This window comes from Panthera leo, chromosome B3 (genome assembly GCF_018350215.1).
Source record: "Panthera leo isolate Ple1 chromosome B3, P.leo_Ple1_pat1.1, whole genome shotgun sequence".
Lineage (NCBI taxonomy): Eukaryota > Metazoa > Chordata > Mammalia > Carnivora > Felidae > Panthera > Panthera leo.
Genome location: NC_056684.1, coordinates 125,169,493 through 125,183,424, shown reverse-complemented (window position 1 = coordinate 125,183,424; position 13,932 = coordinate 125,169,493). Strand labels below are relative to the sequence as shown.

Genomic DNA, 13,932 nt, shown 5'->3' with positions numbered 1-13,932 from the left:
CTCTTTATATAAGGCTGCTCTCATGCTTCAGTTAAATCTTATTTAAAACTATTTCTGACCTTTCATGTGATTTTCCTTACAGATGGCATTGGCGTCAAGAGGGATTATAAACAGGCCTTGAAGTATTTTAACTTAGCTTCTCAGGGAGGCCACATCTTGGCTTTCTATAACCTAGCACAGATGCATGCCAGCGGCACAGGTGTGATGCGATCGTGTCACACGGCAGTGGAGGTAAGGGCTGTTCTACCAGCTCGTACACAGGAACTTCATTTTCCCAGGAGGAAAGTCTATCGTTTTAATTCTCGTTTTCTTTGCATGATTTCTTCTACAGTAGAAAGAGATTCGACCTAATAGCTTGGGTACACTGAGGGAAGACACTGAGGGCCTGTGTGTCACCCTCATGCTTATTTGTTTCATTTGGGTCTCCACGTTTGTAAGGACAGTGGGTGTTGTCTGCAGTCTCTCTAGCACCTCCTAGACAGTATCTGAGCACCACGAGGTCTGTGTCGAATGAATGTTGCAAAAGGCAATGCTGATGTCTTCTAAATGGAACTTTTCCTCTTTAGCTCTCTCATAACTGGCACTGCAGAGTGGCATTTGCTAAATGCTTAGCACAGTTTCTAAACTTCTCTGTGTTTCAGTTCCCTCGGTTGTAAAATGGGCCTATTAATAAGACTTATTTCATAGAGTGTCCCCCATGAACCTCGTGGGAGCTGTAAGGGAGTTTCTGTACGTACTGTACATAAAGCACAAGAACAGTGCCTGGTGGGGGTAATGGTATATAATTGTTTACTATTATTTTTATAAACCTGCTGTAAAGACTAACTGAAATCTTCAAGTAAATATCCCAGACTTTTATATATATTTAATAAAGTTGCCAGAGATTCAAAGAGGTAGCTTAATAATCACTTGTAGCCAAAGTGCAAAAATGATATTCTGGCATATGTTCCTTGTTTTGTTACTGGTTTGTTTTTTTTTTTCCTGTTCTCACAGTTGTTTAAGAATGTGTGTGAACGAGGCCGGTGGTCGGAGAGGCTAATGACTGCCTATAACAGCTATAAAGATGGCGACTACAACGCCGCGGTGATCCAGTACCTCCTGCTGGCCGAACAAGGCTATGAAGTGGCACAGAGCAATGCAGCCTTCATTCTAGATCAGAGTAAGGTTCACTTTCATTCTGCCTTGGGTTTAGACTCTGAAGGCTCACATCAGGTAGCTCGTTTTTGTTTTAAAGAGAAAAGCCACAAAGAAACTTCTTTATTGTTGTAAGTAGACCTTAACAACGCACGTGCTGGAGTACTTTACCTCAGCTCCCTAAGCCATCAAAGTTAGTTTTGCAATTAGCATTAACTGCTTTCAGTAAACACATTTTTCAAAATACAGCAGATAGAAGAACCTCATTTTTCCAGTGGTCTGTAGATCCCTAGAAGTGGCTCCATGGTTACTCTCCGATTAGTTCTGTGGATAAAACACGTTGCAGAAAGTAGTGTTGTCCTGCTTACAGTGATTCTTTTGAACTCGGTATTTCCTTCTAATACTTGTTTAATTTCAATACAATACTTTGGTCATTTAATACTTGTTATATCCCAGTTATGCCCCACATATCCACCCTAGCTTGTAAATGAAGCCTAAAAGTCTAGTGCCTTTCCTTAAATGCCTAAGTTGTATTTATTTCATCTTCCCTGTAGGAGAAGCAACCATTGTAGGTGAGAATGAAACTTACCCCAGAGCTTTGCTGCACTGGAACAGGGCTGCTTCCCAAGGTGAGTAGCCCACTCATTCTAGGGTAAGAGTTTCACCCAGGGATCTTTCTGTACTGTTTTTGTTTTGTTTTTGAATCTCCCATAAAAACTAAATAATGTCATTCATCAACATACTAACTGTTGCTTAAGTTGCATCGTGATTTATCTATTCTTAAAACGGAAGTTCTAGTCACAGGGTTTCTAAATTATTGAATTGTGATTGGTCATTTATATCACGTTATGGTTTACTCTTTGATTTTTTGTTTGAAACCAGTTATATTGCATAAAATGAGAATCACATGGAATAGATAATAAAATATTAGTCTAAAACCCAAAAAGATTTTAACCTTTCCCCATCTTTTTTTGTTTGACTCTTTTATTCTCACACATACTCCTCTCAACAGTGCCTGGCTATCCCTTCTTCAAACCTAAACAATGGTCCAATTGAACTACTTTAAAATGTAAATGGCAGAATATTACTCAGCCATCAAAAAGAATGAAATCTGGCCATTTGCAGTGACATAGATGGAGCTAGAATGTATTAAGCTAAGCAAAATAAGCCAACCAGAGAAAGATAAATACCATATGATTTCACTCGTATGTGGAATTTAAGAAATAAAACAGATGAATTTATGGGAAGAGGGGGACAAAGAGAAGAGAAGGAAGCAAGCCACAAGAGACTCTTGGCAATAGAGAACAAACTGAGGGTTGATGGAGGCAGGTAGGTGGGAGATGGGCTAGATGGGTGATGGGCGTTAAGGAGGGCACTTGTTATGATGAGCACTGGGTGTTGTATATGATGAATCACTGAATTCTACTCCTGAAACCAACATTGTACTGTATGTTAACTAAGTAGAATTTAAATTTAAAAACAAAAAAGGAAAAGAAAGTATAAATGGCATGATAGACTAGAACATGCTCATTTGAAGAGTACTGTTGTGACATGGGGAGTACCACCCACCTTGTTATACCTCTCCCTGTTGCACAACCTGCTTCAGAAGAGCAGTACCTCTAGTTTCAATCTTTATTGAATTTATAGCTTGGCTGAAGGATTTGTTATAAAGTTTACATACTGCCAATTAAAATTGTGTTTTATGTAAGCATGTTAACAGGAGGAGAAACAACAATTTGGTCCGTTTTAAACGCACTTTATTTACTGGCAGTTTTGCATTTAATTTTTGTTTAAGGCTATACGGTGGCTAGAATTAAGCTTGGAGACTATCATTTCTATGGATTTGGCACTGACGTAGACTACGAGACTGCGTTCATTCATTATCGTCTGGCATCCGAGCAGCAACACAGCGCACAAGCCATGTTTAATCTGGGGTATATGCACGAGAAAGGACTGGGCATTAAACAGGTGAGGCTGGCTTCAAAACAAATGTTAGAATGATGTAATTGTGATTTGGGGGAAACGTCTGCATTTATTTCTAGAAAATAGGCTTTCTTTCGGAATGTGCTCCGATTTTAGGTACTAAGTTATGAGGCAGTTTTGTAATATTTCAGAAGCCCGCCCTTGCACCTCTCCCGTCGTCAGACATACGCATGTTGCTGTCACATGCACACTGCTTTATGTACAATAAGCCAAAAGCAGAGTCGTGGAAATGGAAATATGGTGCTGCCTCGATCAGCAACTCCTTTTTTGAGAAACTATCTGTCCATCTTCAGCCAAATTCTGTTCTTTGTAAAGTATTTTGAAATGAAGTAAGATGTTTGCTACTGACAAACGTATTTCTGACTCTTATACCTTCCTAATGGAGTCTAACATTCTTTAGAGCCATGGTCTTAACTTTTTGCCTATATGCCCTTAAGAGAATTTTGAACAACTGTGTTTTGTCCTGAACATTTTTATTTTAATTTTTTTTGTTTTTAAATTAGGGTGAGCTCAAACAGGGGTAGAGGGGCAGAGGGAGAGAGAGAGAAAATCCCAACCAGGCTCCACACTGAGTGTGGAGACCAACGCAGGGCTCGATCCCATGACCCTGGGATCATGATCTGAACCAAAATCAAGAGTAGGACACTCAACTGACTGAGCCGCCCAGGCACCCCTCTCCTGCACGTATTTAATTTGACATTTAAAATTTTTCATCATAAGCTTCAGGTCTGAGTTCTACCTATTTTAAGCATCAACCCTTTTTTTTAAATAAAATGACTAAGTTACTCCAAATACCAAAATGTTGATACCCTCATCATTAATTTTTTTAAAAACACAGCAAATTTATTAAATGAAAATTGTGTCTTTTCCTTTTCTTCCTGAATTCATATTTTCAAGTCATTGTTTTCGTAGATTTGCATGTAAATGTAATGTTTTTAATGCTTAGATATTTTACTGATCAATCATACTTACCTGAAACAAAGTATGTAAATTCAAATTTTGAATTTTATTTCCTATGATTATAGGCTCTAAGTGTTAAGAAAATTTCATAAGATACTAGCCATAGTTGGTTAATTATCAATACAATATTGAACAAATCAACATAATACTATGAATTTCACTAAAATTTTACTTTCTGTGATAATTATTAAAAATGTATTTTTTAATGAGTTGAATGGAGCATCTTTTAAAAATTAGTTTAAGTATCATTGAGTAAATTTAGCATTAATTTCCTTTTTTTTTTTTTTTTTTAAAGTTTATTTTGAGAGTGTGAGAGAGTGTGAATGGGGTAGGGGCAGAGAGAGAGAACCCCAAGCAGGCTCCATGCCATCAGCACAAAGCCCAACACAGGGCTCGATCTCAAGAGTTGGACACTTAATCAACTGAGCCATCCAGGCGCCCCTCATTTTATAAATGTATGGCTGGAACCTTGTTCACATAAACAAGTATATGGAATTGGGGAGAATTTTATTATAGCAAGGTCACTTAGTTCTTTAAACTGCTTTCGAGTTGCTTGCTGTTTTCCTTCAGGCTGCTACACAGAATACCATAGGGTGGCTTAAATAATAGAATTTCTCACAGTTCTGGAGGCTGAGAAGTTGAAGTTCAGGGTGGCAGCAGGTTTGGTGTCTGGCGAGGAGGCCCTGTTTCCTGGTCAGAGACACCGTCCTCTGGCTTTTGTCCTCATCTGAGCAACGAGCAGGAGAGAAGCAGCAAGTACTTAGGGATTCTTTAAGGATGCTCATCTCATTCATGAAAGCTCTACCCCTTTAACCTCATCTAATCCTAATAACCTCTCAAAGACCTCACTTCCTAATCCCAACCATCACATGAGGGAGAATAGAGTTTCCACATAGAAATTTAGCAGGAGGATGGGACACATTTAGTCTATAACATATGCCAAAAATCAGAGTGATCTGTCACTGACACTTTGGTTAGGTCCCCCTTCAATCTTGTTGGAAACTGGAGACTTGGAAAGGATACATTTATTTATTCCCTTGTCACTGGAGTCATTCATTTTCTAGTTTCTGTAGAGAATGCTGAAAGGCTTTACCTAGGTTTATCAGATAACTAATTATATTCCTCTTCATCACTTAGAGACACTTTGTTGACCTGATGTGCTTAAGGGCAAGTTACTCATTTTCATTTTGCTAATGCACCATTTTTTGTCAAAGTGCCTTTTATTTTACCACATTTGAATATGTATTTTAAACCCAATATGTAAATGTTCATATTTTACATTCATGTTACTATTAGATACTTGAATATAGTTTTATCAAGACTCTGGAACTGCAGGTGGAGTACATTCAGTTTGTGGAAGATCTCTGCCATGTTGACCAAGCTACCAGAGCCTCTCTTAATTGGCAGACCACTCAGCTAGGTCAGACTTTGCCTCCATCAGCAAGACTGACTTCATTTTTTTTAATTCAAATAAAATTAATGTGTGTTTGATGACTAATAAAGATTACACATAGTTGTGGTTGTTTTGGGATACACTTCATAATAATTTACTGAAAGCAATCAAAATTAAAGTGATAGAACTCTGACAGTCTGCTTTTATAATAGATTAGAAACCAAGAAAATTAATTAGTGTGCATTCTCATAATGTAATTTGCAATATAATGTTATATGTAGCTTATATAAATTCTTGTCAATAAAGACAATGGTAAAGAGCATAGTATTCCTTTGATAAGAATGGGGAGGACAGAACTCAGGGATGCAGCTTTTAGGAATAATTAATCATGTGTAAAAAAAATGATTCCATTAGTTTCATTCCATGATTATCCATGATCATCTTTTCTTATTTTTTCCCAATTTTAAAAGAAGGAAACTTAAATACTACTAAAAACTATCAATCCAGCATGTAGTACAGCTAGAAAAATATTAAGGATTAAATGAGGATTGGTGTTACACAGAGTAAATAATTCAGGATGTGATTGATAAAATTTAGTTACCCCTTTGAATCATCCACACAAAAGTCTATGTTGTCACATAAAGTTTGATCCATGATCTTGAAGAATGTGGCAGTCCAGAAAAAAACTTGTTACCTTTTTTTTTTTTTTTTTTTGAACCAAAGACACTGACTCTACCAGTACTGTTGTTGGTTGGAAGGTGCCCTTCTTCACTAACGACACCCCCTAGGGACAGTATAGGGAAGAGCTGACAGTGACTGCTTACATTGAACTATGTGGGAAGGTCCTTTTTAATGTTTAGCCTTTCTTTCCCATGTCTCATGGAATTCTTGCCTTGGAGTTTGGTATCCTTTGACAGTAGTCAGGGCATGGAGAAAGGGACGTTGTTAAATGAAAATTTCACTGTGTCTCCCCATGCCATTCAACATTTATCTGAATGCAGAGCACTCGGTCTGGGCCCGGATTCGTAATGACTCGTTTCACCCCTTACGGAAATATGTCTAAGGCAGGAAACCCAGCATGCAGGTCCCTTAACACTATCCATGCAAGTACCATTTGAAACGTCTTGAGCATATTACCAGTTTGAGGATCACTGCTCCAAACTGAAACCTGAATTGCTTACACTGAGTGAAGTTTTAAGAAACTTACTTAACTTGACCCAGAACTTGAGACTTCTAGGTTGCCCCCGGGAGTCTTCAGAGTGACAGTGTTATGCATACACAGCAAGTAGGATGTCAGACAGGAGGAGCAGGAGTTAAACCTTAACATTGTTCAGTTAGATTTTTCAAAATTAAGCCATTAGATGATTAAAGAAATATTACCCAATTAAAGGTGGGGTTTATCCTTTTAGGTAAGGGAAATTTTAAAATGAAAACTTGAAAGGTAAAGTCAATGCTCTGAATGCACAAACTGATATGACTATATAAACTAAATAATATTATTTTACTTATTTTACCAAGAGATGAATTTTGGTTTATTTCCTGTATTATAGGATATTCACCTTGCAAAACGTTTTTATGACATGGCGGCCGAAGCCAGCCCAGACGCACAGGTACCAGTCTTCCTAGCACTATGCAAACTGGCTGTGGTGTATTTCTTGCAGTACATCCGGGAGACAAACGTAAGTGTTCCGTGCCTCTTTTAATTAAAATATAAGTGATATAAGCTGCTCGGTCCAGAAGTTTTTATTGGAAAAGTTCAGGGAGTAGGGAGGAGTGTCCTTCAGGGGTCTGGTGCTTTCCCTTCTGCCCCAGATGAAGGACCAGGAGATCGCATCAGCTGTGGGGTGAACATAGCCACAGAGCAGCATGTTTTCAGGAACCATTTGACAGTAGCTCCAGGTGCTAAAGCAGTTTCCACTGATGCAGGTGTTTTCTGGCTCAGAGAAAACCGAGACCAACCCTTGGCGATTTGAAGGAGTGGTTAACTAAATTCAGTAAACATTAAATCAGGTGACTGCCTGGCAGTGGCTCAGACCAGACCCTTCAAAAGGGAGAAGGAGAACCTGAGAACTTGCCCAGGCTGTTGTACTTCAGATTGTGCTATTAGCAAGAAACATGTTAAAAACACGTCTCGAACTTTGTTCTCTAAAAATACCTTGAACTACTTTAAATAAGCTCATGGTGGAACCTAGACGAGAGGTGGGTTCCCCATTCCTTTCAAAACTGCTGACCTTATTTACCAGTATTTCTGTGTAGGTGCTCTTGGGTTCTCCAGTTTTACATTTTGTTAACTGTACTTCCTTATAATGGATTAACTGGAACAGGATTTAACTCCGAAAGTCCTGAAATGTGTGCAGAAACAAGGGCTACAAAACTTGAATTTACTCCAGACCAGAACAGGATGATGTTTCAGTCTTTCATTAACATCTTTCAGAACAGGTTGATACACCGTTTCGCATTAGATTCCAGAAAGGGCTTTTCCTCCTGTGTGATACAGGTGGAAAGGGTGATGTTCCTTTTCGCAGCCCTGTCTCGTGTACTGAGGTCCTCCCCGCATAGGGCTCCGAAGGACTGGAGGTGTTGGACTCCGTCCTCCTGGTTGCTTACACACTTGTAATGGCACCTTTAGAACTGCTTGGTGGCCTGAGCCAGACGCACCGTACCCTCCACCAGTGGAAACAGTCTTTGTTCCTTTCACTGAAAAGCTAACAGTGTGGCAGCCTGCTGTTTTCCTCTCTCGGGGCTGTTTCAGACCCTTGTCTCTCACAGTTTGTAAGACTAAGAACTGTTAGTTACAGACTAGGATTTAGTCACGCCTTATACCATACTAAGTGTATCCTATCTTTGTTGTTTTTTTAATACAGAAGTATAAAGAAGACAATAAATGCTCCATAAGCCTACCACCTAGATATTCCAACCAAAAGAAAAGAGTTACCAAGTATGGATGGTGAGAAAGTCAGTGCAGAAAAGACAAAAATCCCCTATCACAGGTCCCACCCCAGGAAACACAGTTAATAGTTTCTTAGAATCTTTTTTGAGGAAAATTTAGCACCTGCATCTACAAATCTATATTATGGGGACCTTTTAAATATAATTTTAGTTAAATATAAAGGATTATACCACATGTTTACTTCCTTCGTAGGTAAGTAGCAGTCAGGAAATTTCAGGAGTAACTTCTCTTAAGTGACACCCAAACAAAGTATTATGGACTAAGAACATAACTTTAAAGTTCAAGTTCAAAAGTGTTAAATATTTAGTGAAATCCTAGTTGAAAAGCATTAGTCATTCAGCTATTAAACGCTTGAATTCCTGCCATCTCCAGCTAGATGAGGGAGGAAGTGAAATAACCCTGCTGTCATGAGAACAGGGCTGCCATCACTACAGATAGGTGACAAGTGCTGAGAGACTGATTGCCTCCCTGTGGCCTTCCATTGTCCCCAGTATTCCTTGCAAATCTTTTCTGTGAAAAGTGGTTGGAAATGCATGCATTCGATTACTGATGGAAAGGAAAGGAACCCGGCTAGACATTCTGTATCATCTACTGTCATGAAATAATAACTCAGTTCCTGAGACACATTATTTTTTGAATTCTTAAAGCCTTTTTATTTAAGCCATTGCAAAACATTCCTAAAACCAATTATTTTAATAAGTTCTGTATTCGTCTCTGATTAGTGATACAACTTTTTCCTGCTTCCTTCTCTGACATTTTAGTGATTGTAATGATTTTTATATTATTCTCATTAAGATTCGAGATCTGTTCACCCAGCTTGACATGGACCAGCTTTTGGGGCCTGAGTGGGACCTTTACCTCATGACCATCATCGCATTGCTGTTGGGAACAGTTATAGCTTACCGGCAGAGGCAGCACCAGGACATGCCTCTACCCAGGCCCCCAGGGCCACGGCCAGCGCCACCGCAGCAGGAGGGGCCACCAGAGCAGCAGCCACCACAGTAACAGCCACCGTGTCCAGCCTTGATCAGTGACAACCAAGGAAATTGTTTGCTGAGAACACTTGCATTTGATTTAGGACTTCGGATCAGTGGTCACCTCCTGGAAGAGGCACAAGGAAACATTGAATTCCTAAAGCTGCTTAGAATCTGATGCCTTTATTTTCAGGGATAAGTAACTCTTACCTAAACTGAGTTGAATGTTTGTTTCAGTGCCGTATGGAGTAACAACTCTCAGTGGCTTTCCCCCTCCCACCCCCCCCCCCCATTTTTTTTTTCCTGGAAACATGTGAGACGCAATGTCTGCTGTACCCAGCTGTCTTTCTTGGGTCCTTTTGGTCATTCTCTCAATGTGCATAAGTTCTTCTATCAGCCACCTTTAAGGTCTTGTGCATCAACACTAAAAACTGATCACTGTAAAAAGGAAAAACCAGTTAGTTGCAAGTTTAACCTTAACATGTTTGAAAGTCTGAAAATAGAACTTGCCTTTTAAGTAAAAAAAAAAAAAAAAAAAAAAAAAAAAAGTCTTCAAAGTGTTTCAGAACTGCAATAACTGAGAAATTTTACCAATCCACATGCAAGTATACGTATTCAACATATTATTTTAAAAGGGAAGGCTGGGAGGTTTCTTCTTACTGGTGATTGTCACACTTGATACCGTACTTGTGTCCTTCAAAGACTGAAAGTCCTGTTAAAGAGTTTTACGTGACCTTCACTTCTCTGGAATGGAATAGATGAAACATTGTGAACTGACTCCTTGAGCTAACATGTGAATCTGCCCCACCTACTCGATGTAATTTGCTTGTTTGTTTTGAGTATACAGAGCCTTGATCCGGAAGCCAGAGGATGGACTAAGTGGGAGAAATTAGAACAATACTAAAGAACTCTGGGTGGGGTACCAAAATGATAGACACACTTGCCCGAAAGATGAAGTATTTGTTCCCAGGGTCTATTTTACTTTGCATTTTTTTATTGCAAAAGAACAGTTTGCACCCTCCTGAATTCTTTAAATTTGAAATATTATTGCCAAGATGTGGCATACAGTGACTACCATTATAAAACTAAAACTCTGAGAATCTAAGATGTATTAAACTCAGTGGTTGAGGAAAGCCAAAGCCTGTTTATACTGTTCAGGTAGATTTTTACTTCTGCAGTTTTATATTACAGTAGAAAGTCAACCACTTTGTTAGCTGTCCTATTCACCACCCTCCCACTGTTGACGTTAGGAAAATCAAGGCCATTATACTTCAGAGTCTGGTTAAATAGCGTGAAACACAACAACAAAGAAAACCGAGGATTTCACATACCATACAAATGAAGAAATTTAAACCGAATTTGTATTTCTTTTTACTATCAGATGGTGGTATTCACCAGCCTATGTCTAGTCTGAGACTACATTAGTATCTGAGCAGGCTTTCTATGCCTACTGACCTCAGTCTGTTTATATTAACCTTTATACTCTTTCCGTAGTCCCTCATCTGCCAGAAAACTTGAAGAGTTTATTACCTGTAGAGTTGTAAGACTTTGGGTTTTGAAATTGGGATTGTATTTAGAACTAGATTTAAGTAGTCTGTAATGAACACGAAGGCTTTAAATGTGAAGTTGTATGCTTTTCATGTGTGTTTAGAGTATTCTGAGAAACCTGGTAAGCAAATTTTACACCCACGTAGTTGCTTCCAGATTTGAAGAGGTGGCGACAGAGGGAACCATATGTATAAATGCATATCTGAAAGGTAGGAAATGCCACCCTCAAAAACATCCCCTTGCTTTGGGCAGCTCTTAAATATTAAGACTTCTTTGATCTCTTACACAGAGAGAGAGAGATCTGAGTGCAGTTGGTACAATATGTTGGTGTCTTCACCACTGCGTCTTCTCCTCACCCTTCAAAACTGTAATTCACGGTAGCAGCCACATTTCTTTTCGAAAGAACTGTTGTAATTTATTTAAATGTTTAAAAACCCCTCTAAGATGAGTAAACAACCGTTTGTTTCCTCTACCACCCACCTGATTTCTCCTTTAGCAGCATTTTTATCTCTAGCTTTACTTCCCTCCATTAGTACTCTGAGAAGACATTTCATAAAACAGTGTGCACTACCTAAATAAAGCCAGATGGGAAAGCGCAGTCTTGTTCTTCATGCAATAACAAACTTCCTGTTAGTTTACAACTACTTGCCATTTCCTCTTTATTACTAATATTCTAACCCTTTTCTTGGCCTTTTCCCCCCGTCCTGCCAAACCCTTGAGTCATTTGCTACTGGAAATTTGAACAGTCTATTTAAAATAACTTAGTTCCTAGACGGCTTTGTGATTTCAGTCCTTACGACTGTCTCAAAATACTCTGCTCCCTTTTTCTTTTCTGTTCACGGGACATAATACCTAGGCAAGTAGGAACTGGGTTTGGTGTTTCTCCTAAAATAATGCTCAATACTTACCTAATCAAATGGCATCCATTTGAATAAAATGACAGTAACTAAAGCTAGTTAATGTCAGTGACATTAAACTAACTCCAGAATTCAGGAGTTTTAATGTTAGAACTTAGAGTTAGCAGATTGAGCACAGCTTCATTTCTCCATGGTAGCCTGTCTCCTGACCCCTTTAATAGCCTGTCTTCCTGCCATCAAAGGTGACGACAGTAGTACTCCACTTAGCTTATATTCTCCTGTGCGTGTGCTTTGTGATTAGCCAACTGTTCCAGAGTTTTGAGACCATTCTTCTTTTTTATGTCACAGAGGTAGCATTGGTGTTTGGGGTTGTTTTGTTTTGTTTCTTTCTGTGGTTGAATTTTTTTGTTTCTGTTCTCTGAGTAAGGCTTATCTTATTTTTGGTTAATATTCAGTGTCACAGAAAAAGTAACTACCCCCCCCTTTTTTTTTTCAAAATTCATTATTTAGCACTGAAATGAGATTAACTTGGGAATCGTTTATCTTGATACTCTTGAGGATTTGTTACCCTTGTGCATATAAGGTTAATTTGTGAAAGTTTTACTGCTAAGCTGTTCTGTCTCTGTACCATTGGAAAGTTGTAGAAACTCTACCATGATCTGACCATGATCTGATGCTTTATTTAAGGAGCTGCTGTTGCCTCCGGGAAACTTAAGTATTTTGTATAGGGTTTTTTTTTTTTTTTTTCTTCGTTTTTCCCTCTTTTCTTTGCTGCTCATATTTGTTCTTCAAACCGGTGTTTTGGAAGTATGCATGCAAGCCTGTAAATGGAGACCACAGCTCTTCATGTGTATAGCATGTGTATTACTGTCTAGCCCCGTCTGCAAAAAAACTTCCCTCACAGAGGTTTGGACTAACATTTCACATGCACATTTCAAAACAGTGTCAGATAAACAGCCCCTTCACCTGCCAAGAAGAGCAGAATGGGCTACTTTTGCCCCGAGGACAGCCAGTATTTGTTCTGGAAGTGAGTTTAATACGTGTTGCACCACATTATGACGAGGAGAATGCAAGAAATAAAGCAAAAGAAAACGATTTTCATGAAAATCTTTTTCCTCAGTCATTGTCCTCCACTATAAATGAAAATGGAAGATTTTTGAACACCACACTGTCTGAGGCACTACCTGATTTTTAAATGTGTGGCAGTCATTGAAAAGCAGGTAAATTTCTCCTGCCACTAGGTAGTTCAAGAAAACCTAAAATACCCCAACTAAAAATGATTTGTGTTTTAAAATGACTGTTTGCACCAGCAAAACTCTGATTTTGTGTGCATGGGAAGGATGTCTTGGCTACGTGCAGGCAGTCCTCTTTACACGCACTGTTTTTCCTGTTTGCAATGACAAACACGCTGACACTAGTCTCTTTTATTTAAAAAAAAAAAAATCATAGTGTCGATTCGATCAAGGTATAACCACTGTCAATACTTAGGAGAAGCTTAAAAAGACCATAAGCTGGCATTGGAAGGAACACCATGGTAGACTTTTTTGTAAATTTATTTTGTATTTAATTAAATACGGTATAAAGGCTGGTGAAGTGTAATATAATTGTGTAAACAAATCCTGTTAATAGAGAGATGTACAGATTCGTTTTGTACTGTATCTTGAAACTTGTGAAATAAAGACTCCACCTCTGGTTATCCTGTATGCTGTAATATGCCGTGACCACCTTTCCAGTCAGACTCTTTGTTTTTTGGTTTTTTTTAACCTGAATGATTCAGTTTTTAATGGCCCTTTCTGGAATTTTAGAAGCTTCTGGGAACATTGATTTGGAGTAGTTTGAATCCATCTTTCATTTACTTTTAACTCCCTAAATTCAGATTTTTATAAGTTGAATTTTGCCCTAGGGACAATATGAATATGTTAAGAAATGTAACTTTTTTTTTTTTTTTTTTTTTTTTTTTTACATTATAAAATCGCCACCATAAGTCTAGTTACCATCTGGCATTATATGAAGTTATTACAGTGTTATTGACTATGTCCCCTGTGCTGGAGGTTACATCCTCATGACTTATTTATAACTGGAAGTTTTACCTATTTTGCCCTATTACCACTTTTTAAGTAACCTCTACTCCCA

General features: G+C 38.5%; 1 protein-coding gene across 1 annotated transcript in view; it reads left to right on the top strand.

The window, feature by feature from the left end:
- SEL1L (SEL1L adaptor subunit of ERAD E3 ubiquitin ligase) overlaps nt 1-13,495 on the top strand; it is a 52,323-nt gene extending 38,828 nt beyond the window's left edge. The window contains exons 16-21 of the mRNA XM_042943989.1: nt 83-231; nt 994-1,159; nt 1,689-1,763; nt 2,930-3,102; nt 7,021-7,149; nt 9,216-13,495. Of these exons, the coding sequence (XP_042799923.1) occupies nt 83-231; nt 994-1,159; nt 1,689-1,763; nt 2,930-3,102; nt 7,021-7,149; nt 9,216-9,425 (902 nt within the window). The 3' untranslated portion in view covers nt 9,426-13,495. The remainder of the gene's footprint in view (nt 1-82; nt 232-993; nt 1,160-1,688; nt 1,764-2,929; nt 3,103-7,020; nt 7,150-9,215) is intronic.
- Nucleotides 13,496-13,932: the final 437 nt, after the last annotated feature.